A 27,120-nucleotide genomic window follows, 5' to 3' on the forward strand; every position below is an offset into this window, starting at 1 on the left:
GGCTTCTAGAAGTGAAGTAACAGAACTCTTTATGAGACATGAAGGGTAAATTTTGGCTAACCTCTAACAACAGGGGTGCTACCAAATCCAGACAAGCCCTGTCTCTTTATAAATATGTCAGAATTAAACCCTAAATGAGTCTAAGACACCACTCCAATAATGACCACAAAACAAGCAAGACAAAAAAACAAGGTCTACGAAACCACTTCCTTCTGAACCTGAACTACCTTCATCTTCTATCCTTCAAAGACCTCCCACTTCCCCTGGCTTTTGGTATGATACCCGTGTTAAGCTGGTTTCCTTCCTCTGCTTTTACTCTTAAATGTGATCTTAATTAGAAGATGAAATCACTTCCACATGGAAGCTATGTGGCTTAGTACGTCTTCCCAAGAAAAAGAAGAGTGCTATGTTGCTTGCTACGTATAAGCATGGTAAAGAAAAGAAAGTATCTTTCATCTTGCCACTGCTCCTTTCAGATAACTGCCACCCATTTATCCCTGAATGCTGCAATTTTGCCACCATGCTGGCCTTCCCTAAAAGCACGGGGCAGCAATTTGTTACATGTCAGAGCTGTAATAAATACTTTCACATCTTTTTGAGAACTATTTCGAAAACCCTTGATGATTCAGTGATTTATTCAGGAAATGCACTTGAATTCTCAATCTTACTAGACGTTGCTTAAGCAAATTACTCTAAGGTAACAAGTGCAAATCCTCAGTATTTTATAAAAGAAAGAAACAGTGCGTATACCTATTCCTGGACCCTTACTCTCATGTTGGATCATCCCCCTAACGTTGGGCATTTCGTTTTACAGTTGTTCTTTGTTTTTTTGCATCACTGTTAACTTTTGATGAACATCTTTGCACATAAAATTTTGACCACATTTCTATTTTTTTCCTTCACAGTGAAATTGTACATCTAAAAGTCTAGACATTTTAATAGGGCTCTTGAGATATCTACAGGTTTATGGCCAAACGCAATGTGGCTAAAAGTGCGCTAGCTGGTCAACACGATGACGTGACTGAACAGCAATTTTCCTGAACAAGTCTACTGCTAGTCATTGGCTTTTCTGGTCTCCGTAATTTTGCTATACCACAGGGCCGTTTTCCAACTCATTAGGTGCTCCAAATAGTGGCTTTTTTTCATTCATCTGATCTCTTATTGTTAGAAAGTTAACTCATTCCAATAAATTCCCTGTTGTTACACATTAAAATTTTTTTCCCCAATACATCCTTGTCCAAAAATAGAAGAGAGGGATTAATTGCTGGGAAAAAAAAAAGAAAAGGAAAAGAAAAAACATACCTGGAAATGCCTGAAAAAACAGACAAAAAGAAAAAAAATCAGGAAAAAACTTAACCTAAAAAAAAGTCTAAAGGCACAACCTCCACAGTACAGATACCAATATTTGAACAACCAGTGTCTAGCAGCATCTGTTTTTGAACAAAAAGATCAGTTCTACCAATTGTTACACTAACTGAAATGCTTTCATCCAAACTGTTTTTGGTCAAATCAGTTGGTAATTACCTGTAAAAAGTGCCCATCTCATCAAATAAGTGACCATCTTATCTTTTTTTAATCTTAGCTTATTTAAGAAGCAGAAATTGATATCTCGTAACTCTTTTAATTTGACTATTAGTTTGGGTGATATTATTTTAACAAGTGCTACTAAATATTATTAACATAAGAATAACAATAACTAAATATATTGAGGGCTTAGTATATACCAGGCACGATTCTTTTTTTTTTTTTTTTTAATTTATTTGTTTATTTTATTTTTGGCTGGGTTGGGTCTTTGTCGCTGCACGCGGGCTTTTCTCTAGTTGCGGCGAGCGGGGGGCTCCTCTTGTGGTGCGCGGGTTTCTCATTGAGGTGGCTTCTCTTGTTGCAGAGCACGGGCTCTAGGCACGTGGGTTTCAGTAGTTGCAGCACGTGGGCTCAGTAGTTGTGGCTCGCGGCTCTAGAGCGCAGGCTCAGTAGTTGTGGCGCACGGGCTTAGTTGCTCCGCAGCGTGTGCGGTCTTCCTGGACCAGGGCTTGAACCCGTGTCCCCTGCACTGGCAGGCGGATTCTTAACCACTGTGCCACCAGGGAAGCCCCAGGCACTATTCTGTATGCTTGAGGTGTATTAATTTAGCCGCTTGTATTTCCCTTTTTATAAAATATCTGCTCATTAACCTATTTATGTTTTCATTCATTACTTAGCTGCCTCATTTAAGAAATACCGACTGAGAGTCTGTAGTGTGCTAGTCATTGGATATGTATATCGGTGGATAACAGATCTGCTCAGCCTTTGTGGTTTACTTCCTAGTAAGGAAGACAGCTTAACAAATTAAATATAAAATTACACATGCCATAAATGAAATAAATAGGGCAGAGGGGAGAAAATAAAATGGGGGAGGAATGGAAGGCCTCGAATGAGAAGAGTTGGGGGTAAGAGGTTTCTGGGCAGAGAAGGGAGCACAGCATGTGCAAAGGCCTTGAGGCAGTGAAGAGTCTGGAGGATCTGGACACTGACAGGAGAGCCACGTGCAGACAGGAGGAGGAGGAGGCTGCAGAGAATGGCATGAGATGAGTTTAGAGAGTTAGAAAAGACCCAGGCAGGATTTCTTTAAAGTACAATGGGAACACATTGATCCAATTTTTACCATAAAGAGATGTCTTGAGCTGCTACGTGGAGAGCTGGAAGGGAGTAAATAAGAGAGGGGAGACCCCTGAAGAGGCTGCTGCAGTGGGCCTGGCCAAGGCTGGGCAAGGGATGGGAGAGAAGTAGATTTCAAATGTATTTCAGACTAGATGTAGGTAGGGGAGGAGATGGAATAAGGATGACCGCCATGTTTCCACTCTGAGCAGTGAGTGATGGTGCCATTCACTCATTCAGACGGAGAAGACTGGAAGGGAAACGAGTTTGTGTGTGTTTGCTGTCAAGGCAGGTGGGGGTAGGGGAACAAGACTTCAACTTTTGCCATTTTAACTTTGACGTGCCTGGGAACCATGCAAACAGAGATGGCAAGTAGGCAGCTGAATGTATGAGTCCACACAGAGCTCAGAGGTGAGGCCTGTGCTATAAATAGAAATGTGGGAGTCGTTTGAAAGTGGGAGACATTTGAAACTTACCAAGAGAATAAATCTTAAAAATCCTCATCACACACACAAAATTCTGTAATTATGTATTGTGATGGATGTTAGCTAGGCTTACTGTGTATTGTGGTGATTATTTCACAATATAGACAAATATCAAACCACTATGTTGTACACCTGAAACTAACATAATGTTACATATAAATTACAATCCGATAAAAATATAAAATAAATGTGGGAGTTGTAAGACTATAAATGGTATCTAAGTCCATGGGATGGGTGAGATCATCCAGGGAGACAACATTCAATGAGAGAGAAGAGGACTCAGGACTGAGATCCAGGGAAGCTGGGTGTTTAGGGGTCTAGTAGAGGAAATGGCACCTACCTGAGAAGTGAAACTGAGAAGGAGCAAAGAGCACCCAGAGACACAAGAATGTACTGTCTCAGAGGCCAAAGAAAGCAAAGACAGTGTGGAGAAGGAGGAAGCATGCAACCCATGGAAAGGAAGGAAAACAAAGACCTCTGGGTTTGGCCACATGGAGTAGTGACTCAGTGCACTGATGCGGGTGGCTGCCAGGTAGAGAGCCTCGACGAGGTGGGGAAGTGGAGAGAACACAGGCCGACAAATCTTCTGTGAAGTGTGACTCAGAGAGGGAGCAGAGAACCGCGGGGTGTGGGGTTAAGGGAGTTTGATGCTTCTCTTATCAATTTATATGAGAGGGTTTCTTAAAAATAAATTAAAGCTATTTGTCCTTAATACTATTTGTTGGAAAAATCTTGTTTTGGCCTTTCATTTCATTTATGGCATTTCTGACATGGATTAGATCTATCCAGCTTTTCCTTCCAATGCTTTTAAACTTCGAAAGTCTTTCCCAAGCAAAGATCATGTTAAATGTTTGCCTGTCTTTTTCTAGTTCAAATTTTTTAACATTTAATTCTTTGATCTACGTCAAATTTATTTTCCTATGAGGGATGGGATCATGAGCAAAACTGGTTTCTTTTTATGAATGTTTAACCAATTGTCCCAGTTGACTTATTCTTCTCTTTTCCCCAGCTGATGACCGTCTTCTGTATCGCTAAGTTCGCACCTATACTTGGGTCTATTTCGGGTAGGTTCTCTTTCTGCCAATCACAAAAAAGAGGCTCAGTGGAAAAAACTTCACTGACGAGCTCAGGAGACTCAACTAAGAGACGACGATCTACTCCATAGGAGTTCTGGGCATCAGCCAGGCCATGGCCCATGGGGCTTCCCAACCTCATCTTCCTGCCACCACTTTCCTGCTCTCACAGACCCATTCTCTCCACCACTTACACCTCTGTACACACTCAAGAAACTCACTGCCAGATCCATGGTCCCAGTGTGGAGAACCATACCTTCCCCTTTCTTTGGGAGATCTTACGATTTGAGGAAATGAAAAGTAGATTTACCACATTATTTGAAGCCAACTTCCAACTCTTGTTGTTGACAATAGGCTAATGCTCTTCAACCAAAGGGTAAATGTCTTCTGTCTCCAATCCAAAGCACTCTGATTTCTGAATTCTTGATTATTTTAAAGAATTCTGATAAGGAGCGGCGGAGATTAGTTTCCATCCTCAGTGCCAAAGGTATTACAGGAAGGATTAAAACCCTGTAATCACATTTTGACATATACATGAAGTGCTACCCAAAGAGAAGACAAGAAACTCTTGGGCAAAATGCCAATGACTCTGTATAGGGTGAGAGCTAGAGAGGGCCAGACCACATTTTTAACTTCTATCAGCCATAAAGGATTGCGGAAAATCTTGACCATCAAGCTGTCCAGCTGACCAGGAATTGTGGACATAGCCAAATTATTCTATAGTCTAGTCTCGAGAGTATCCTTTTTCAAGAAGCATTTTAATCAATAGTAACACTTGAGTCCCTCTCTTCTCACCTTGTATTTGGGGGACAGGTAGTGAGAAGAGAAGAGCTAAGGGGGAAGGGAATAAAGATGCTGACAGGACTCATGGGCCTGAAATTTAATCAGAGACATGTTAACTGTGAAAGTAAGACTTTGATTTCTTCACCCTTTGAGTCAGCATCCTTGCCTGAAATTGGGTTACAGATGTTCAAATTTTTTTTGGAAAATTAAAACCAGAGAAAGAACAAATGCCCATCCCTTATATGAATAATCCATCCATAATCCTACAAAGGCAACAGTACAATGAACTCACAAATGACCCCCAAATATGCCAACTGGGAGCCTTCTTATCGTTTATCTCCCATCCATGGGTAATGTTTTTCAAGGCTGAGTCAGTAAATCTATTAACAGATGCTAGAATATTCCTTACAGGGCTTTATAACACTTTTAATCTCTATTAGTTACACTTGGTATTTACTAAGGGGCTTTAAGAGTTCTTGTAAGAAAGTGCATCGACATGGGAGACTATTTGGCAAAGACAAGATTTCACAGGGCTCTGGGGACAGACGATCGTGTAGACATGAACCTTCAATTTCACGTCTAAGGGGGAATCTGTTATAGCACAAGGCTTCTCCTATGTGATTGTTTGCAGGATGTTCTGACGTAGTCGAGGCATCTGAAGACAAGTGGCTGAAGGTACCCTTTTGGTGTAGAAAGAGACGGAGGTTCATTCTGAAGCTTTCTTCCATAAAAATGAGCTAAGGCATTCCCAAACTGGAGACAGACATACTTGGCAAGTTTATGTACAAGGGCTGAACAGTGTGATAAGGCAGGGCTACTGTGCACATCAAATGGGACAAAACTCAGGAGACCTGAGTTTCGGTCTGGGTTCTTTCCACAAAGAGATGTGTGACCTTTGGCCCAGCTGAGTTGCCGCGTTCTCATCTACAATGTGGCGGAGGTGGAGAGCTGCTCTCTCACGTCTCCTGCTGCCTGACATTCTGATTCAAATCATGTCAGAAGAAAAAGGGAGAGTAGGTCTTGCCTGGCTGGAAAAGCATCTCATACTATCAGGAATTCCAGATTCTTGCTTTCCTAAGAACTTCACTCACATCTTAAGAGCTCATAACAGCAATGGAAGAGGTGAATGAATGGAAAGCTTCCTGTCCAGCTGTTATATAAGTGGGCCTGAGGTGGCCCCTGTGTATGAAGTAAAAATGGCACCCATCTTGTTTACTTCTTCACAGCAAGCTAGGACCTTTAGCTCAAAGCCCGCTGGAGCCCAACTCAAATTCTCACACATCCAATCGCTTTAAATATACTCCAAAGAAACACATTTTTAGCCACTTAGAGCCTACCTACTTTACATACCCTGTGGAACTGCCCCCAACATGTGCCGCAAATAAGGACGAACCCTACAGCTACAAAAGACCCCGCACTGCAGTTGCCTTTTGGAGCTCTCTGACCCAGAGAGTCTCCACCCTGTTGCTGAGTGACATCACCTAAACACGTAAGCCCCCTCTCCAATTCCTCTGACTCCCCAGGGAGCTCCCTCATCCTAGTCCCCTTCTGGGTGGTGGCCTTGCGCCACTGTCTCTGGAAGGTCTCTGACCATACTGGACTCCCTTCTCATGCCACCCCGTCCAAGCACCACCCAAACAGAGCCTGCGTGTTACTGCCTCTCAGGAACCTGTCTCTTCCTTGATCAACCCCCAGGACCCCAAACTTACTACACCAGGCCATCTGACTGAAGTAAGTATACAAATAGGCTCCAAAAGTATCAAATATGGACCTCCCTTCTACCCAGAAATAAGAAGAGTGTAAGTTCCCTGCTACTCAGCAACAATTCTGAGAAACTGAAGAGTTGACAAGTCTGCTGAAGGGCTGGAGACCTAGGGAAGGGTTGGTACTTATCCCCCATCCAGGGCAGGGGATTGTTCATGAATTCCTGGGTGAGGAGGAAGGGGTCAGCTCCTTAGCAAAATGACTGATGGGTCAAGAATTCCCTCTTCAACGTCCATCTCTCCTCTTAGGCCCTCTCTGTCTTTAAAGTTTCCATGGGAAAGAAACCCGCTCTCAGCAGAAAATCTCATTTCTATTGGGTTGTGCTGAACTGGTAAGGACCTGTGTAGGCTTGTGGTTAAGAGCACAGAGTCAGGGGCCAGACATCCAGTTAGAAGGCCAGCTCTGTCACTCACTAGATGCATAACCCCGGGCAAGTTGCTCATCTCGCGATGCCTCAGTTCTCTCCCTCATCAGGCTGTCGTGAGAATTTGACTGGACACGTTTTATGTGCCTCCTCAGAGTCTCTCAGCTTCCCTGGCTTCTGAGGCCTCGGCCACTTACGGAGACCCCTGGGTGCCATGGCTGTTGCCGCCTCGGCCCCTCCTGGCTGACTGTCAAGTTCTGAATGGCTTCCGTCACCCCCCCAGAGTGGTGGGAGCTACAGTAGCTCCAGAGCCTGGCCTGACAGACCTCCACGCCCAGACAGGAGTGAAGATCCGAGCCGCCACATGTGGTGTGTGGCCTCCTCAGAGGCTGCCGCAGGGGGCTGGTGACACAGCCCAGAAGGGCAGGGAATTAGCGTCCACAGGCAGACTTTCTTCCCCTTTCTTCCTTCGTTAGAAAGTCCTGAGCCACAGCTTTCCGAACAGGCCTCCTGTGCCACCAAACATCTGTCTTGCTTCCCCTCTCCCTCACTCTCACTGCCCTGGGGTGCACGTGAGACCTGCCTTAGGCTCTGTTTTCCAGAGAACCCAAGTGAAATCACGAGTAAAAGAACTGATACAGGTAAAGCACTCAGAACTTCACTGTCCAATACAGTTGCCACTACCCATATGTAACTACGGAGCACAGGAAATGTGGCGAGTGTGAATTGAGATGTGCTGTGAGTGTAAAAAAAAAAAAAAAAGACACAGTGGATTTTAAAGACTTGGTACAAAAAATATTAAAAATCTCATTATAATTTTATATTGATTATATATTGAAATGATAATATTTTGGATAATTGGCTAAAGTATATTATTAAAATTAATTTCAGCTGTTTGTTTTTACTTTTTGAGTGTGTCTACTGAAAATTTTAAATGACATACGGGTTCCATTATATTTTCTTTTTTTTTTTAATTAATTAATTAATTAATTAATTAATTTTTTTTTATGGCTGTGTTGGGTCTTCGTTTCTGCGCGAGGGCTCTCTCTAGTTGTGGCAAGCGGGGGCCACTCTTCATCGTGGTGCGCGGGCCTCTCACTATCGCGGCCTCTCTTGTTGCAGAGCACAGGCTCCAGACGCGCAGGCTCAGCAATTGTGGCTCACGGGCCCAGCTGCTCCGCAGCATGTGGGATCCTCCCAGACCAGGGCTCGAACCCGTGTCCCCTGCATTGGCAGGCAGATTCTCAACCACTGCGCCACCAGGGAAGCCCCTCCATTATATTTTCATTGGACAGCTCTGACTTAGAATTTAGTACCTTGTAAGTCTACAAAAGATGTCAGCCATTTTCATTTCTCATCCCAAGAAATTCTAGAGATTTGCTGTCAGTAAAGTCTAATGATAAAAAGGGAATGTGGGAGCAGAAAGGGAGACAGATAAGGGAAAGGGAACAAATATTTATGAATTATACTTTGTTGCTAGGCACATTATATATCATGCACTATGCATTATTCTCCCTATTCAGCAGATGAGGAAATAAAGGCGCAAAAATAAATTTTCCTAAGGCCACAGAGGTATTAAACAACAGAGCTGAAATGTGGACCCGGGTCTGCTGGACTCCACAGTCCATGTTCTTTTCCATCTATAGTACTGTCAAAGGATTGACTTTCTAATGGTACAGTTTAGATAATGTAAGTGAAATTTTTTTGGCATGGGTGAGGGCATCCTAGAATCCCTTAAATCACCCACACAGGAGATCACCTACACTAAAAAAGTTAAAAGCTGCTGCTGGACACAAATCAATCAATCTCACTCTCTCTCTCACACACACACACACACACACACACACACACACACACACACACACACACACACACACACACACACACACACACACACACACACACACACACACACACACACACACACACACACACACACACCCCTGCCGTGGGTACATGGGAATGAAGTGATCATACACCACGGTCTATGGCACGTGGTCACAGACACCCATGAAAGCCCCTCATTTTGTATTTTTTCTCCACCATCCTCTGCCTCAATCCCATTCCCCCATTGGCTCTCAGTCAAGCATACATAATGAACATTCTTCCAACCTACCCTCTGTATGTTTATTTAGAAAGACAGGTGGCCTTAAAAAATAAAGTGGTATTGTGTGCAAAACTGCTTTCTTGTTCTTATTTATTTCACATTATTTCCTAAGATCTAATAAAACAGCTATAAGTAAACATAATCCATTCCTTCTAGCAGCTGTACCATATTCCATAATACGTAACCACCATATTGTACTTATCTTTTCCCTAAGTGGTCGCCACCTACATCATCTCTGACTCCTTTCTACCACCCATGATGCTGGGATGACCACCATCATATGTCTACTTGGTGAAGCTTTGCTGGAGTAAATATCTATGAGTGGAATGGCTGGGGCACACCCTATATGCAGCGCTAGCTTCACCAAGTAATGCCGGCTTGCGCTCCACAAGGAATACAGTTACGCTCGCCTGCCACGCAGGAAGTTTCTATTTCCTCCTATCCTTCCCAGCACTTGATAATACCCAACTTCCTGATTTTTGTCAACTTAAAACGTATCAAGTGGTAGTTTATTAGAATTCACGCTTCTCTGTGTATTGGTCAGAAGAATACCTCTTCATATTCTTCTTAGCCTTCAACAGTTGGGTGGAAGATATTCTAAAGACCTGGTGTCTGGAGTTGCCACCAATACAAGCAACTAAATTTCAAGAAGGCACAAATGTCTCACCTCAAAGGATGGAGGACTATGGATACATGCTTTGTTCTCCCAACTATGTTAATGTTCTGGCCTCACCGCGTACATTGATTTTCTGCAGATGTAACTGCTCTAGGGCTCGGAGATTTGCTTGTACAACAAAATCTCATGGAACCAGGGCTGGTATTGCAATAAATGTGTGTCCTATTATCTTTGGGGATATTTTTTAAGTGAGACAAATGAGAACTGGGGTAGAATGAATTCCAGTTTGGCAGTCCTGATGGAGCCACATCCAATCCAGGGGAGGCAACCCAGGATACTGCGCTTATAGAGAAAAAGAAAATCCATATTCTACCCAAGCAAAGCAGAATTTAAATTGGGTGAGGACACTTTGGAATTTTATTTAGAATAAAATTTTTAATTATAATTTCTTTTGACTTGGTTTATAAAGGCAACGAGTTTTAGATCAGAACCTTACTTTCTTCTTAGAGATTTGATGATGGAGAGCATAGAGATTTGATCTGTTAGAGATCAATCTCTTAGAGATCTGAACTGTTCAAATTTGGGATATTTTGACATTTAGATATTTCTTACGCTATCACTTGGGCTTCTCACACACCTCTCAAACTGGCTGGATATATTTCTGACAGGGAAATAGGATAGGGAGTCCATGTGCAGCCTAGAATATGAATGTTCCTTAGTGTTAATTTAATGAAAATACTCTCTGTAACCATTTCAGAACTTTCTGGTTAGTCAAATTTATCCTAGAGAGCAGAAGTCAAGTTTTGGTGGGAGGACGTCCAAGCCGATAAATTTCTCCTCTCCTTCCCTGAGGGGGGCAGTCACTGCTAAGTATCAAATCCAGTAGGTTAAAAGAATACAGTGGGAGCCTCCAGACCCCTCCCTAATGTCCCCCCAGGAGGCAGCAACGCCAGCTGCTCTTTGCCTTCCTTACTCATCCCTGGGAGTGGAGGGGAGAAGGAAGGATGGGATCCTGTTGGTGAGGGTAATTTGAGGAACTGAACATGCTCAGCTCACACCCTTCTGGGCTTTTTCCTTTTTTCTCTATCGCTTCTTCTGCCACGAGGTAATAAACCTTCCTCTGAAAAGGATGCCTACGACTGTCCCGCTCTGCCTAGACACGTTTAACGAAGCGGGGGAAGTATTAAGAAGACCCAAAGGTCTCAAGACACAAGCCATGCTCGCTTATCCAGATTTTACTGGTAATAAAGATGATATTTGGATCCCCACCTGGCCAACTTCTCTGAGTCTACCTCTCATTTCATTCTGAGCTTGGGAGGGGAAGAAGGACTATATCTTCTGGTCTCCTCCTGCACCTCAACTCCCTACATCTGACTTCTATCCAATTCTAAGTCCCCTGCTGCTTTTGTATGGTTGATGGACTCTGTCGGCTAAAACCTATGAAAACATTTAATCACAGTCACCAGGAACTCTCACTCAAAACTTCTTTTGGACTGATCAGTAACAGATGGCCTTAAATCAGTATCTGATGCTGGGAAAATCCACCAGCCAAGCCTCGGTAGTTACTCAGAGACACTCAAAGTCCCCAAGGCAGACAAAGACGTGGATGGGTACTGACTGCTGACAAGCGGAGCAGCTGCAGCCAGGCATGGAAGCTGCTAGGGATAAGAATCCGGCCAGGAGGACTCAACTGGCAGAAACTCTTAACTGGTGGTGGTGATGGGGCGATGGGGTTGGGGAGGAGGGGCGGTCTACAAGAAAACACTCTGGTGGAGAACGGGCGGAAATCAACACAAATCAATGCTAAAGGAACCAAGGTGGAGTAGAAAAGGTGTTGGGCTATTTTTCTTCTTCCTTTTCACAGCCCAGCTCTCCCTCTCTCTGGTGGATGGCTTGTTGCAATCAGAGAACAGCAGAAGGGGAAGGGGATGCCAGCATTGTTCCTAGAGCCTAGAAAGGTGAGGAAAACTGACCCAGGCAGGTGTCTGAAGGTGCTGGGAAAGAAAGGCCCTGTTCTGAGTTTCAAAATGGTTGCCTTTAAAAGGAAGCATTTAAATTTCTCCAATTGCTATTTATAGTTGGACCAGGAAAAGAAAATTTGGGGCCATCATGGTTTCCTTCCATAATGTTAAAAATGATCATCTACATGAAAGCAAAGAGAGCAAGGGGGGCTTCATGAGGGGCTTCAGGTTTCATGAAAAAGAGGCAAGTTATCATTATTTTATTCGTCAATGAACCTGGCGCTTAATCAACCCATGTTGCGTTCCAAATGGAACCACTCTAGTCTCCACATGGGTGACCCCTTCAGACAGTGACGTGAGAGCTGTACCTTTGGAATTTTGCACAGTTTTGGTTTGAGTCATGCAGAGAGGGAGAGAAAAGGCAGAGGAGGCAGAAGAGCAATGACACCAGGAGAAACATCATCAGTATAGTCATGATTTTTTTAAAGACACAAGAGAATGAAATTGACAAGTTAAAAAAAAAAAAGAGAGAGAGAGAGAGAAAATACCAAATTACCACCAAAGTTTTACATGGTAAAGATGATTAACAATTTTCATGCTTAAAACAATGGACATACGTTTTGAAGGCCTCCTAAAAGTATTGAGTTATTCCACTGGACACTCTGACACCTATGAACAGAATTGCTTTCACTCATGCTGTCTCCATCACACTGTCTAGACTCTTTCCATCCTTCTTCGCCAGGCCAGTTTGCTCCTAGATTCGGGCCTGCTTCTCCTGACGCTTCCGGACTGGGCTGAGCCTCCCATGTGTTCTGCCCTCCCCTAACCCCGCCATGTTTACTAGCCCAGTGACTCAGCAGAGTATACCCGTGTTACCAGTGCATGTGTCTGTTCCTCTGATGGTGCACTTCCAGCTCTCTGACTTTTTTCCTCTTTTTCCCTTACATCTTCACAGAGTCTTGCACATAGGTATCCCTCAGTACACATCTGCTGAGCTCAACTGAACTACAGTGGCATAAATACCTTCCTGGAAAATCCTCCCAGTTCCCCAATGGCCAGTGTGGGAGTCCTTCCAGGAATGGCTGGCTCTGACAATGCCCTCATCTCGTCTTACTAAGGGTACACTCAGCAGCCTGTGGCCGGCAATGGATGGTGAAAAGGGCTTCCTGAGGTCGGAAGGTCACAACATGCTCCCCCTTTACAGTCATCCGATCCATGATTTAGAGCCCATTAGAGTTGAAAATTTTTAATTCTTATCTCTCTTGGAGTACCTATACCTGACCACAGGAGAATTCTTAATGAAGCTTCAAGTAATCAGAATTCTACCTAACACCAAATTTACTCATCACATTTTAGTGTGAGTTTGGTCAAACTGTTCAAAAGCCACATGATCCCAAAGATTTGTGCTTCGGGCAAAATAAAGTATGGTGTTCGTAGCTCTCAACAGTGTAGTTCTTTATATGCCAGTACCAGTTTTTAAAATACCAATATCCACTTCATTTATATCCACAGGAGCTCAGTTTTTAATGCAATAAGCAAGAGCCTCTGAAGCTCTCTGAAACTGTCCTGTGTTTTCTCACTGTGGTTAGAAAAAATCTGTTATGTGTTCCTGGGGAAAGACTTCTTATATCCTAAAAGGACAAGCCTTGACAGTCACAGAAGTGATTATAATGATATGTAAAGTGTCCGCTCACCTTTACTGAAGGTGATACCTTGCTTTTTATAGCTTTCATTATGCTCTTAGTCCAAATCCGCTGCTAATTTGTAACCCTGATTAGTAATGGCCAACGATGTATGAATGAGTCGGGATGTAACTTCTGGTTTAAAAGTGCACTTATCCAATCTTCATTTACTGGCAGAAGAGGGCTCGTCGACCCCACTGGAATGTTCTTCCTAGGTGATTAGGTCGGCAGGGACATCTTGAAGGAATAAGAACATCTGGCACCCTTCGTGCGCACCAAGAATGGTATTTCTGGGGTGAGCAGGCTGCCCTGGGCAAGAACAGCCTTCTGTAGAGCTGATGTGAGCAGATCCTGACCACTGTTTATTTGAACATTCCTAACTGCAAATGAAGTGCCAACTACGGCTCCCAACTCAGGACAAGGACAAGCTCTTTGGTGTCTTCCTATTTAGTGAACAAGACTAACAGACCTAACTGTGCCTGGTCTCACACTCAATCAGAACCAAGATTTGCACTTGTCTGTGCAACGAGGCTGATCATTCGCTCGGGCTACCCAGCCTGTGATGGGGCGGGTCCTATAGAATGAACTGCTTTGTGAAATTCGAGATGAGACAGGGCTGCACACAGCACCCCACCTAACCTTACCCTCAAACTATGCTACTGAAAAACCCTGGGAGAGAGAGGGATGCAGGAATTTATATACAACCAAGGTCAGCCTTAGGTAAAATCCAGGAGTAGACAAACTTGGCCTTGGGTCTCCCTCCTCCCCAGTACTCTGCATCATCTCCTTTTACGCTGTCACAGCCCCACTAGCATCTGGTTGCTTCTGCTTGCCTACGCAGCCCCCCATCATGATCCCCAAAGAACCAGTGCACCCCTACTACCCAAGCCTTTTGTATAAGCCATTACAACACATGACCCCTGTCCCCATCTCTCTTCTTTGTTTCCTTTCCTACCTCCATCCACACAAGGAAAATTACTTCTCCATCTTCCGGACCACCACGGAAGTTTTACACAACCGCTGTTTTAGCATTTTTTTGTATCACATACTTCTAATGTTGGCCCGTTTCTCCCCGCCCCCGCCCGCCCCCGGCTAGACTGTGACCTTATTTGAGGACAGAGGCTGTATTTTATTCACATCGTATCTCTAGGGCTCTGCACACTGTACCCACAGCAAGTATCTAATGACTGAATGAAAAGAGCTCATAGAGAAATTGGACGCGTGAATCAAATGATAATTGTCAGTCCAAAGATCTCATGGATGGTGAAGACAGGATGGCTTTGTGGATCTAGGGCAGCTGAGAAGGCTTCACTAAAGAGAGGGGACTGGGTTGGACCTTGGTGATGACTAGCAAGGAGACGCAGATGGTGAATTCCTCGGCTCCACATTTCTACAGGACTTCGCACTTGACAATAACTTTTCCTCCAACTGCTCTGTTTCCCTCTTGCCCTGTGTCAGAGGGAGACCAGCAGGCTCTCTGCCTTGTGTGATATTTCCTTTCCTCTCTCCCCACACCCACCCATTAAAATACATTTATTCAAAATCTGAAAAGGGAAATTCAGCCTGAATTCGTTTGGGTGATTGTGAATTTCTTAGGAGGGACTTTTTTAAAGCATTCCTCATAGCATTTAATTAAACATGGACCATAAAAGAAAAATCAATGGAAATAAAACCCAGTGGAAAATGACACTGTTGTCAGAAAGAAAGATAAAATTGCATCATTAAAAATCTTGAATTCCTAAAATGATCAAATTATATTAGGTTTCCAGAAACTGCCTCTTAGAGACAATGGCCATCCATTAAAAAATGTTTAGTATTTAATATAACATTGAATCCTACACTATTTTTCTAAGCTCTTTTATATTTGTACCTATTTTTCTTACACTGAAAAATCTTGATTCCTAAAAATGTTAACAAACTTACTCATTTGTTTTATTTCATAATATGTACAAAACTGTTTTAAAATTGTAATGCCAACATTAACAATACAAACACAAAATGAAGTTTAAAATTTTATGTTTTTGCCTTTAGAATATATCCCACTCAAACTGTACAGTCAGAGAACTATGTTTAAAAGCCCTTGAAATGAATATTTTCTCTGTGTGGTTATGTTGCTGAGATCTTTACACAGATTTTTAGGTTCTTCATTTGTTTCCGTTCGGTTTTCATTTTAAGGTTTGGGGGTTCTTTTCCTTTTCTGGTTTTAAATATGTAAACATTTACATCTTTCAAAATTAAAAATAAGAAGACATAGTGAGAGAAGTCCCAGGTCCATCCTTATCCCCCTCCATCCCGAAGGGAATGTTTTTTTAAATATCCAGTTTTTAAATCTATCACAGAGCGCTCTGATTTATAAATAAAAACAATTAACAGAGAGGCCTTTGGAAGAGAGGATTCCTTTCTGACCAGGTGCTGTTTTCCCCCTGCTTGCTCTCGGGGCCAGCTGAAGCCCGTTACCCGAGCTCCCTTTGTCAGAAACCCACGGCTCCACTCGAAACCTCTGCCACTGGGAGACTAGCCGTTATTCTTTTTCGAGCTAGCCTCATGAACCTGCTGCAATACTTCAAAGGAAAAACAAGTGCCTGTGCTACCTGCTTTCAAGATTTATTGTTTTTTAAATGCTACCTTGAGAAGTTGGTCTTCTGGGCTTGGGAAGGAAAGAGAGGCCTCCTGTGGGAGGGGGCCAGCTTTCCCCACATCCCCAAGTGAACAGAAGCCAGCTCAGAAAGGCCAGGGAAATGGCAGGGGGAGCGGGGGAGCTGAGAATCTGGGGCCAACTGTAAAGTCGGCAAGGTCCAGTTCACATTGCCAGATCCAATTTTTAAAAATTCAAATTGCCCCTGAAAGAGCAAAATGGGTACAATGTAAAAATGTTCTAAGTTCACTGTCCAGTGTTATTGCCAAAAACCCACTGCCATTTGGACATGCTATAAGAGCATTTCCTCGAAAGCCACATAAACTACATATTTTTTAATCAAATTAAGGTAGGGGGATACTGACAAAATTCTATATTGATGATAAAGTGTTTCAAATGACATCCTGCCCTTGGAGTTTCCCGGATGAAAACAAAAGCTGGGAAATGTGGTACAGGCAGCTGTTTCTCTAGTTCTGGTGTAGGAAAAGGCATGTGTGGGTACCAACGGCCTGCCACAGCCTGGAGACACCCCCAGCTCTCCGAATCGGAGGTGACAATCACAGGCTTGGCTACAAATCACATGCCAGCCCACAACCAACACAGGCTGATTAGTGGGCACGTTGGGTTTTGGCGCAAGGCACACGAGGTCTCCCAATGCCTGCTGGAGCTAAATCGGGGCCAAGAAGGGGGACGGCCCACAGGGACGCATTGAAAGCCAATATGTCCGCTACTACAGATCAAGCCACGCCCTGAAACCCACAGGAAAGATGCTACCAAAGACAAGGAGACACCTGTCTGTGGACCCCCAAAGGGAACCACGAACCTCCAAACCTCTGCTCAGTGATTGGTGTCACTGCTTGAATTTAAGAAACCTGCAAGGAACAATCTGGGTCTTGCAAAACAGCTCAGTATTCATATTTAAAGAAAAAAAATCAATCTGGTTTTTATTTCCCTGCTTCCGAATCCCTTGAATAGTTTATTTCATTTGAAAATGGAAATTAGCTAATTTCATTGTTCTCTCAACTTTTTAGTTAGCTTGTATTAAGCTTATTGCAGTCATTCTTAATCCCTATATTGTCGATCTTATTACTTCACCCTACTTTCTCTTATTCCAGCATTCATTTACATTTTAACGATTTCACTTATCCACCCAGCAAATATTTACTGATTGCCTTGTATGTATCAGCCACTGTTTCAGGTGCTGGGGGCACAGTGGTAAACAAGATCTGAGCAAATTACATGAGATGCTTGGCAAACTCTTTTGGAAAGTGAATTTTTAAAATTTTGGTTATCCAATACATGAATATACAGTCTGCTCATCAGAAGGAAGCTTCTTCTTGTTATGCCTGTGGGACACATGAACACTGCACAAAGCTTCTGCAAAGAAGTAAAAGTAGGACTTCCCTGGTGGCACAGTGGTTAAGAATCCGCCTGCCAATGCAGGGGACACGGGTTCGAGCCCTGGTCTGGGAAGATCCCACATGCCGCGGAGCAGCTAAGCCCGTGTGCCACAACTACTGAGCCTGCGCTGTACAGCCCGTGCGCCACAACTACTGAGCCCGCGTGCCGCAACTACTGAGCCCACGTGCTACAACTACTGAAGCCGGTGTGCCTAGAGCCTGTGCTCCGCAACAAGAGAAGCCACCGCAATGAGAAGCCCGCGCACCGCAACGAAGAGTAGCCCCCGCTCACCAAAACTAGAGAAAGCCCGCGCGCAGCAACGAAGACCCAATGCAGCCAAAAATAAAATAAATAAAATAATTTTAAAAAAAAAAAGTAAAGGTAGCAACCACTTATAGAGGGCTTACTCGACGCCAGGGATTGTTCTAAGTTCTTTACCCATACTAACCAAGTTAATCCTCCCAATGACCCTCTGGGTCATTATAATTATCTCCATTTTACAGATGAGAAAACTGAGGCCCAGCAAGCTTACATGAGTTCTCTAAAGGCAGTCAGTGGTGGAGCTGGCCTTGAACTCAGCAGTCTGGCTCAAGATAGCCTTTTTCTGACCCCGGCGGGGCTGAGGCCTCCTTAAGGTTTGCTTCTGACATAATGTAATTTAAAACAGCAGGAGGCAAGAAGAGGCGTTTGTTGGGAAAAGAATCATGTTGCAGAGAGAACTGGCAATAAATATTCCTGATTGGCTGCCTGATAAGGATGGAATGGGGTTTGGAGAATTTCATACTCTCATGAAATAAACATGTGATTTTTGACCTTCCAGAAGTGACAGAAACTATTCAAAGTATCCCATTTTTATATTTTCCCCCTTTCAGCCTTCACTTTAGACTGTGCTGTCCTGGCGGAATCTTGCTCACAATTGGCTGTGGCTTCCCAAGGGCTAAAGAAATGCCCAGACACATATAACCTGGGAAATAGGGACACATCTACCTTTGGGAACATCAAAGGTCAGTCGTGCTGCTTGCAAAAGCTTATAGCGTTCTGCACAAAACCCCCCTCACTGCAGAAAGGTTGAAGATTTGCCAAAAGCCACAGAATTGGACCTTAACATCTCCTATAGGTACCTAATCAAACTGGCCCTCCTGATAAGTAAACTCTCATGTCTCGAATCCCAGGAACCTCACACAGATTACAAACCGCGGTCCCCAGACCACAGCAACATCATCACCTGGGAGCCGGACAGAAATGGAGACCCTCAGGCCTCACCCAGACCTGCTGGATCAGAATCTGCATTTTAACAAGAGCCCCAAGTAATCCATGTGAATATTAAAACTGGAGAAGCGCTGGAATGGTCACTAATTCCATTTTCTAGCTATTTAAGGCGCTGGGAGGGGAGCTGTTGGTGACTATTGGTTATAAACACATCAATCTCTTGAAAGGTATATTCTCAGCCTCACCTCGTGATTTAACTTGAAACTATCTTCCTGATGCAATACAATCTTCAGTTTGTTTTTATGGTAGATTTAGACTTTTTACAATCCAATCATTCCTGTGTGAGCAGATATTAAGGCTTCAGATGTGCAAAACTACGTTTCTTATGAGACCCAGAAAGAAATGGTCAAGAGCCCCCCGTGTGTACGATGACTCACACTGGTGTCCTTTCTTCAGAGCAGGTTAATTACCTTTCCCAAATCCCAGCAAGTCCCTTTAGCATAGACCACAAACATAAATCTCAGCCCAGCTCCTGCCCAAGTTAACACAAAGTAATCAAAATAATAATAATAACAGCTACCATTCGTGTGGTGCTTACAACACGTCTGATGCTGTTTTGACAACTTAAAGTGTAAAAAAAGTCACTTAATCCTCACAGCAACCGTATTTTACACATGAGGACAATGAAGCACAGAGAGGTTCAATGGTCTGCCCGAAGCCACACAGCTAGTTCACGGTGGGGATTCTAATCCAGGCCAGCTGTCTCCAGAGTCCACACTGGTAACCACAGCACCACATGGCCTCTCAGAGTCCAAATTAATGCTGCCCAGGCTTCCAAGAGTCCCTTATTCAAATGCTCTCATAATAAAGACAGATCGGGCTTCCCTGGTGGCACAGTGGTTAAGAATCCGCCTGCCAGTACAGGAGACACGGGTTCGAGCCCTGGTCCGGGAAGATCCCACATGCCGCGGAGCAACTAAGCCCGCGCACCACGACTACTGAGCCTGCGCTCTAGAGCCTGTGAACCACAACTTCTGAGCCCGCATGCCACAACTACTGAAGCCTGCCCGCCTAGAGCCCGAGCTCCGCAACAAGAGAAGCCACCGCAATGAGAAGCCCGTGCACCACAACGAAGAGTAGCCCCCGCTCACCACAACTAGAGAAAAGTCCGCGTGCAGCAGCGAAGACCCAATGCAGCCAAAAGTAAATATAATTAATTAATTAATTACAAAATAAAGACTGATCACTTATTTAGGAGAATGTAATTCACTTCAGAGGTTTTAGTTGACAAAAAGAGAAAGAGAGGCTGGCAGCTACTAAGACATTATTTCACTAAGTTAAAACATTATTACGTCTGGTTTCTAATTCTTAGTTGGGATTGCAAGAGCACGTGGTCTGCTGCTTGGAAGTGCTTTAAAATGTCCTTCTGCCTGTAATTGGTACCAGCTCTGACATTAAAACTGCACTGTATTTTCTATAAATGAGAAGCAGTTGTAAATGTTAAGGATTCATGATATTGCTGGCTTTGATTATGCATTAAATCAGTGGTCTAATTTCTCTTTTTAGCTGCAGATAACTCAACTCTTTTTGTAAGTGAAATCTTAAAGACAATACCAATACATGTGACTGGGTAAAGCCTTGGGCTTTGGTTGAAGTGGAGAGAAGGAAATCTCTTGACCTTTACCATCTGCCTCAGTATCCCAAGAAGGCCCGTCCCTAGAGCCCTAGAGTCCTGAAAACACAGAATGAAAAACGCCATGGGCAACACAGTGAGCCGCCTCTCCTCTGCACCAATTCAGCTCTCCTTAGACCCTCCCTGCCTGACTCTATACACAAGGTGAGGTCCTCTGCCTTATACCTGAAAGACCTCACAGGACCTGTATTCTCCCCTGTGAAGCTGAAGAGAAGGAAACTCGACGCACAGTTGAAAAGCGCACTACCCAATGCTTGGCAAAACACGAATGGGTCACAGAAACACAATGAAGGGTGACGTTTCCAACTGCAAAGTAACATGGAGGCCTGCCAGGGCGTAGATAGCAGTCAGCTATATATGCTTATTAGCGAGTGAATTTTGATATTTTTTTCTTCCATCGTTTCTGTTTGCACTGGAAGCAAAGCAGAATAACACACACTCCTAGGCACAGTACAGGAAAAGAACTGTGGGTTACGGTGCAGGAAATACAAAAACCAGTTAAGTCCTAACCAGTAATCATGACCAGCCTCTTAACCATGAAATGCATCCCACTGCCTGGCCCTCATCCCTGTGGGTGCATATAAACAAAATTTAAATTTACATAAATTAGTATTTAAAATAGTTTTAAGTGCTGTTTGCACGAAGAGAATGGCAAAATGGTTCCCAATATATTGATACCATTCAACAACAGGTAACAGACAACAGGTAGCACGTGTGGAACTGGAGGTGGGGGGGCCCTCCCAGATCCCCCCTTCCCATCCCTTTTAACCATTTCCTTGCCATCCACCCCAAACTCAATGGCCATAAGTAATGGCTTGGGGTATGGGAGTACGAAAGCCCAGCTCCCTTGCCTGGGGTGGGTCGGGACAACTCAGAGGCAGACTGATCCTCCCGAGTCCCCGTCCTCTTTTGGACTTTGCCTGAGATGACACCCTTGCTTGGCTACCTTCCCTTCCCTGTCTGGGTTCCTTTTCCTGTGCCCCTAGGGACACTTCCTTTTCCTGCGCCCCTCGGGACACTTCCTTTAAAAGCACTCGCACAGGAGTGCCCTTCTCTGGGTCTGCCACTGGGAAACCCCGCCTAAGACACCACACTACCGAGCTCACTACCAGGAACCTGGGCTCCAGACAAGCAGTTCTGGTGTGCAATTAACACAGTACTGGCCATACCCTTTTCCTACCAAAATCTGTTCACAAAGTTTAGCCAAAATTGATCTTATTTGATTAAAAGGTGGGACCTGGAACCGAAATATCATAAAGTCTCAGTTAAGAAGAATGTACAGGGCGTGGCGTGTATGGATTAAATACATGTTCAAGTTAATTTTTTTAAAAACCTTTCTATGATGTAGTAGTGTGCTGTCCTTACTAAGTTGAGCGTAAATAATTTAAATCAGTCTTCGGGGAGTGGAGTCAGTTTTGGTTTTTGTTTCTTAAACGAGGCACTCTAAAACTGCACTATAAACAAAAGGAAATAGGCTCAATCCGCACACATGTTAAGATGAATCTTGAAAACTGCTTTTTTACCAAATTCTTTACATGAGCTTGCTTTCCTGTAATTTTCCTAACTCTAAAGGTTTGCACGTGGCAAAAAAAATTCTGGGTTCCCTTAGGTTGCATTTATTCTGACACCTTTGAAGCAAGTCCATCCCATGGGACTTGAACCGTGACAAACCCGGTGAGAGTTGTCGACCCAGAGGGGGCCAGCCTCGTGCTGCTGCATACCTCAGCTTTCACAAACACACCACAGCGCGGCTTACCTTGACTCCCAGGGCTTCTCCAGAAATGACAGCAACGGTCACGCCCTCCTTACTGGGTTTAGGGATTTCGTTGCTTTTCAGTTCCTGATACCGAGGCTCCACCATCTTCTGTGGGCTCCTCAAATTAACCCACAGTTGTAGGCCGTGGACTGGCTCCTCTGAGCAAGGCATCTCGGCGTGCACGATGCCCCGGCCCGCGGTCATCCACTGCAAACACCAGACCGAAAAGAAGGAAGTGTGACCCGCCCTCTAATGAGTCCACAGGTGGGATGATTACCACCTGGTAATTAAGTCAGGCACCTTACAAGTGCTGCTTTCCGAGGAATAACAAAACGACAGAGACAACTGCTGGGGGCCTTTCCAGTTTTCCAAACACATCCCATGCTTCCACGTGTGCGATCAAATCATCAGCTCTGGAATTCACACAAACGGAAGAACCCCCTCTTTGGCATCCCTGAGTCTTAGATTGCGCCCCTAGATGGGGAGTTGTGGGCAGAGAGTAAACTGAGAAGTGCTCTCGGGAGACGCATCTTAACAAGTGAAGAAAGCAGGATTGGGCTGGGGGAGAAGCCAATCACCAATGCAGTTATTATACAACGGAGGCCTTAGCCGAGCCAACAGGGAGCTCTGGAGTCGGATGAAACTTCAGAATTGTCCCAAATTGAGGCTTTCCTATCCCCACATCAGCAAACCCTTGACTGTGGGCCACCGTGCAGTAGCGAGCACAACCTTGGGAGGGGCAGTTACCGGGGCAGAGGGCAGTGCCCAGGGCGGGATGCAGCTGAGAGCCATCAACAGCTGGTATTCGCAGCAGCCGGAGGACACGAGGTGGGCCTACAGGTACCTGTGGAGGCCCACGGGACCCACCACACCATAGGCGGCTGACTTCAACAGTGGGAACGGAGCCCTCACCGCTTGGAGGAAGTTACTGCCTCCGCTGTTGTGCAGACTTTTCAAGCATTCATTTATTTCTTTACTAAGAGCACATGAGGGGCCAGCCCCAGATGCCAACCTTGGGATCTGGGGATAAAGGGATAGAACACGATAGGTAGGTTTCTTGCCCGTCTCAGCTTGGGTTCTCCCACAGAAGATCCTGAGACAAGGGCTCGAGTGCAGGGAGTGTATCTGGAAAGTGGTACAGAAAGCACAAGTAGGGAAGAGTAGGAAGGGTGAGCCAGGCAAGGGAGAAAGCCACAAAGGGGGGTTAACGAGCAGGTTACACCTGTGGGCACCTGGGGCTCAATCCCACTGGGAACCATGCCGAGGCACATTAGAATTGATGCATGGAGGGTGGAAGAATCCACTTCCGGGGTCACAAGCAGTCAAAGCTACACTTTACATTCTGCTCTGGGGACAGGTTACTGTTGACTTTTGGCCACGACTCTTTGCCCTTTTGCTTTTCTGCCTCTCAATCTCCTGTTCACTGAAACACCACGATTCAAATATTTGCAGATGTCATCCCCCAAAATATGTAAATGATCCCAGAAAGTACCTGTATAGAGTCCACACTTATAAAAACTGGCAAAGATGACCCAAGCACTTCCTGGGGATTTTAACTGTAACACGTCTCAGACAGGACTAGGATGGTGGCCGGGTTTGGGTCATGCTCTTTAAGTGACAACACCTACCCCTGCAAATGGACTGGAAGATAAATAGAAAATTGTCTCAAAGGCAACGGAGAGATCTAGAAAGATGAGGACGGAAACTGGCGCAGTGAATGTGGCAGCAACTGGGACATCATGAGTGACCGTGACCTGAACAGCTTCAGGAAAGGTTTGGGGGGCAGTGCTGAGAGGCCAACCTTGATTTCAGTGAGTGGAGGATGGGACAGAAGAGAAGGAAGCCGAGACAGTGACTTGTGATTACTCTTTTCAGAAACATCAGGAAAAGCCCTACGTGGGAGCTAAAAACTGATTGTGAGGGCCCAGGGAAGCACGAGAGAGGAATACAAGGGACCCGTGCAGGTTTCCAGGCGGAGTGCAAGAAGACATAGAAAGGGACAAGTCCAAGATGTAACAGACAGAGCAGGGGATGCGGGAAGCTACCAGAAGTGGGTGGGACGGAGCAGCCACACCCAAAGACTATGAAACCATCAGCCATTCCTCATCTGGGCCATACCTGCAGGTCTCCTGGGTTCAACTGACCAGTGTGTCCACAGAAGTCTTCATGGGCCATGCTGCCCCCTTCCAGGAGGTAAGATACCTTCGGGGAAAAAAAAAAAACAGAAGAAAAAGTAGGTGTTGGAGGGCTGTGAAGAGTTGTTCACTTTTTTTTTTTTTAATTATTTTATTTATTTATTTATTTTTGGCTGTGTTGGGTCTTCGTTTCTGTGTGAGGGCTTTCTCTAGTTGCTGCAAGCGGGGGCCACTCTTCATCGCGGTGCGCGGGCCTCTCACTGTCACGGCCCCTCTTGTAGCGGAGCACCAGCTCCAGATGCACAGGCTCAGTAGTTGTGGCTCACGGGCCCAGTTGCTCCGTGGCATGTGGGATCTTCCCAGACCAGGGCTCGAACCTATGTCCCCAGCATTGGCAGGCAGATTCTCAACCACTGCGCCACCAGGGAAGCCCCGAGTTGTTCACTTTTTCCACTGAAAATGTGCTGACCAAAGTGTCAGGAGCAACTAAGATGGTTGAGCGAGCTGAGGGGATGAACCTCAGTGACAGGGCCACGCTAGCCCGGGCAACATCTTTGAGAGAATTTCAAGTGGGAGCCCCTTCCTCTGGGCAGATGCAGCCCTGAGCAAGCAGAGCTCCCAGCTGGGTGAGAGGGGCCGCCACTCATACCCTCAGCCTGCCGGGCCGAGGCCCTGCCACGGTGGGTCCCAGAGCCCAGGGTGAGAGAGGCAGCTCCTGTTGAAACAGCAGGAGCCTTGTTACCAAGGCCACGTTCACCCAGGTGTGTGGGACGACAGATCTCAGGCCTCCACACCTTCCTCTACAGGCTGATGGGAGAAATCCAAAGGACGTGTCTTTCCAACACCAGGCACACACACCCATGACGTGCTCAATAAATGCTGGCGAGATATGTCAAATGAATTCATAGAAATTAAAGTCAACTTTTCCAGAGGCAACTCCGTACTAAATCTAAAAGCATTGTCCGTGTTGAAATTCTGTGTTGTCCGTCACGGTAGCCACTAGCCACAAGTGGCTACGTTTAAAATAATTAAACAAAATAAAAAATTCAGCTGCACGAAATCTCTTGCATTTCTATACACTAATGACGAAAAATCTGAAAGTAAAATTAAGAAAACACTCCCGTTTACCATTGCAACAAAAAGAATAAAATATCTAGGGATAAACCTACCTAAGGAGACAAAAGACCTGTATGCAGAAAATTATAAGACACTGATGAAAGAAAGTAAAGATGATACAAATAGATGGAGAGATATATCATGTTCTTGGATTGGAAGAATCAACATTGTGAAAATGACTCTACTACCCAAAGCAATCTACAGATTCAATGCAATCCCTATCAAACTACCACTGGCATTTTTCACAGAACTAGAACAAAAAATTTCACAATTTGTATGGAAACACAAAAGACCCCGAATAGCCAAAGCAATCTTGAGAACGAAAAGTGGAGCTGGAGGAATCAGGCTCCCTGACTTCAGACTATACTACAAAGCTACAGTAATCAAGACAGTTTGGTACTGGCACAAAAACAGAAATATAGATCAATGGAACAGGATAGAAAGCCCAGAGATAAACCCACGCACATATGGTCACCTTATCTTTGATAAAGGAGGCAAGCATATACAGTGGAGAAAAGACAGCCTCTTCAATAAGTGGTGCTGGGAAAATTAGACAGGTACATGTAAAAGTATGAAATTAGAACACTCCCTGACACCATACACAAAAATAAACTCAAAATGGATTAAAGACCTAAGTGTAAGGCCGGACACTATCAAACTCTTAGAGGAAAACATAGGCAGAGCACTCTATGACGTAAATCACAGCAAGATTCTTTTTGACCCAGCTCCTAGAGAAATGGAAATAAAAACACAAATGGACAAATGGGACCTAATGAAACTTAAAAGCTTTTGCACAGCAAAGGAAACCATAAACAAAACCAAAAGACAACCATCAGAATGGGAGAAAATATTTGCAAATGAGGCAACTGACAAGGGATTAATCTCCGGGATTTACAGGCAGCTCATGCAGCTCAATAACAAAAAAACAAACAACCCAATCCAAAAATGGGCAGAAGACCTAAATAGACATTTCTCCAAAGAAGAGATACAGATTGCCAACAAACACATGAAAGAATGCTCAACATCATTAATCATTAGAGAAAGGCAAATCAAAACTACAATGAAATATCATCTCACACAGGTCAGAATGGCCATCATCAAAAAATCTAGAAACAATAAATGCTGGAGAGGGTGTGGAGGAAAGGGAACACTCTTGCACTGTTGGTGGGAATGTAAATTGATGCAGCCACTATGGAGAACAGTATGGAGGTTCCTTAAAAAACTACAAATGGAACTACCGTACGACCCAGCGATCCCACTACTGGGCATATACCCTGAGAAAACCATAATTCAAAAAGAGTCATGTACCAAAATGTTCATTGCAGCTCTATTTGCAATAGCCGGGACATGGAAGCAACCTAAGTGTCCACCATCGGATGAATGGATAAGGAGGATGTGGCACATATATACAGCGGAATATTACTCAGCCATAAAAAGAAATGAAATGGAGGTATTTGTAATGAGGTGGATGGAGTTGGAGTCTATCATACAGAGTGGAGTAGGTCAGAAAGAGAAAAACAAATACAGTGTGCTAGCACATATATATGGAATCTAAGGGAAAAAAAAAGGCCATGAAGAACCTAGTGGCAGGACGGGAATAAAGACACAGACCTACTAGAGGGTGGACTTGGGGATATGGGGAGGGGAGGAGTAAGATGTGACAGGGTGAGAGAGTGTCATGGACATATATACACTACCAAATG

The 27,120-nt window shown here is 44.5% G+C and overlaps 1 protein-coding gene across 7 annotated transcripts in view; it reads right to left on the bottom strand.

Annotated features, from left to right (window-relative positions):
- The window catches only part of PIR (pirin), a 103,730-nt gene that overhangs the window by 37,068 nt on the left and 39,542 nt on the right, over nt 1–27,120 (bottom strand). For all 7 annotated transcript variants that reach the window (XR_005018384.1, XR_005018386.1, XR_005018385.1 and 4 more), the window contains exons 4-5: nt 24,285–24,368; nt 22,167–22,373 (exon numbers count right to left, since the gene is read on the bottom strand). Coding sequence is in view for 4 of the 7 variants with exons in the window: in XM_036840465.1 (XP_036696360.1) it covers nt 22,167–22,373; nt 24,285–24,368 (291 nt within the window). In the remaining 3 variants the exon portion in view is untranslated. The remainder of the gene's footprint in view (nt 1–22,166; nt 22,374–24,284; nt 24,369–27,120) is intronic.

This window comes from Balaenoptera musculus, chromosome X (genome assembly GCF_009873245.2).
Source record: "Balaenoptera musculus isolate JJ_BM4_2016_0621 chromosome X, mBalMus1.pri.v3, whole genome shotgun sequence".
In the NCBI taxonomy this organism is placed as follows: domain Eukaryota; kingdom Metazoa; phylum Chordata; class Mammalia; order Artiodactyla; family Balaenopteridae; genus Balaenoptera; species Balaenoptera musculus.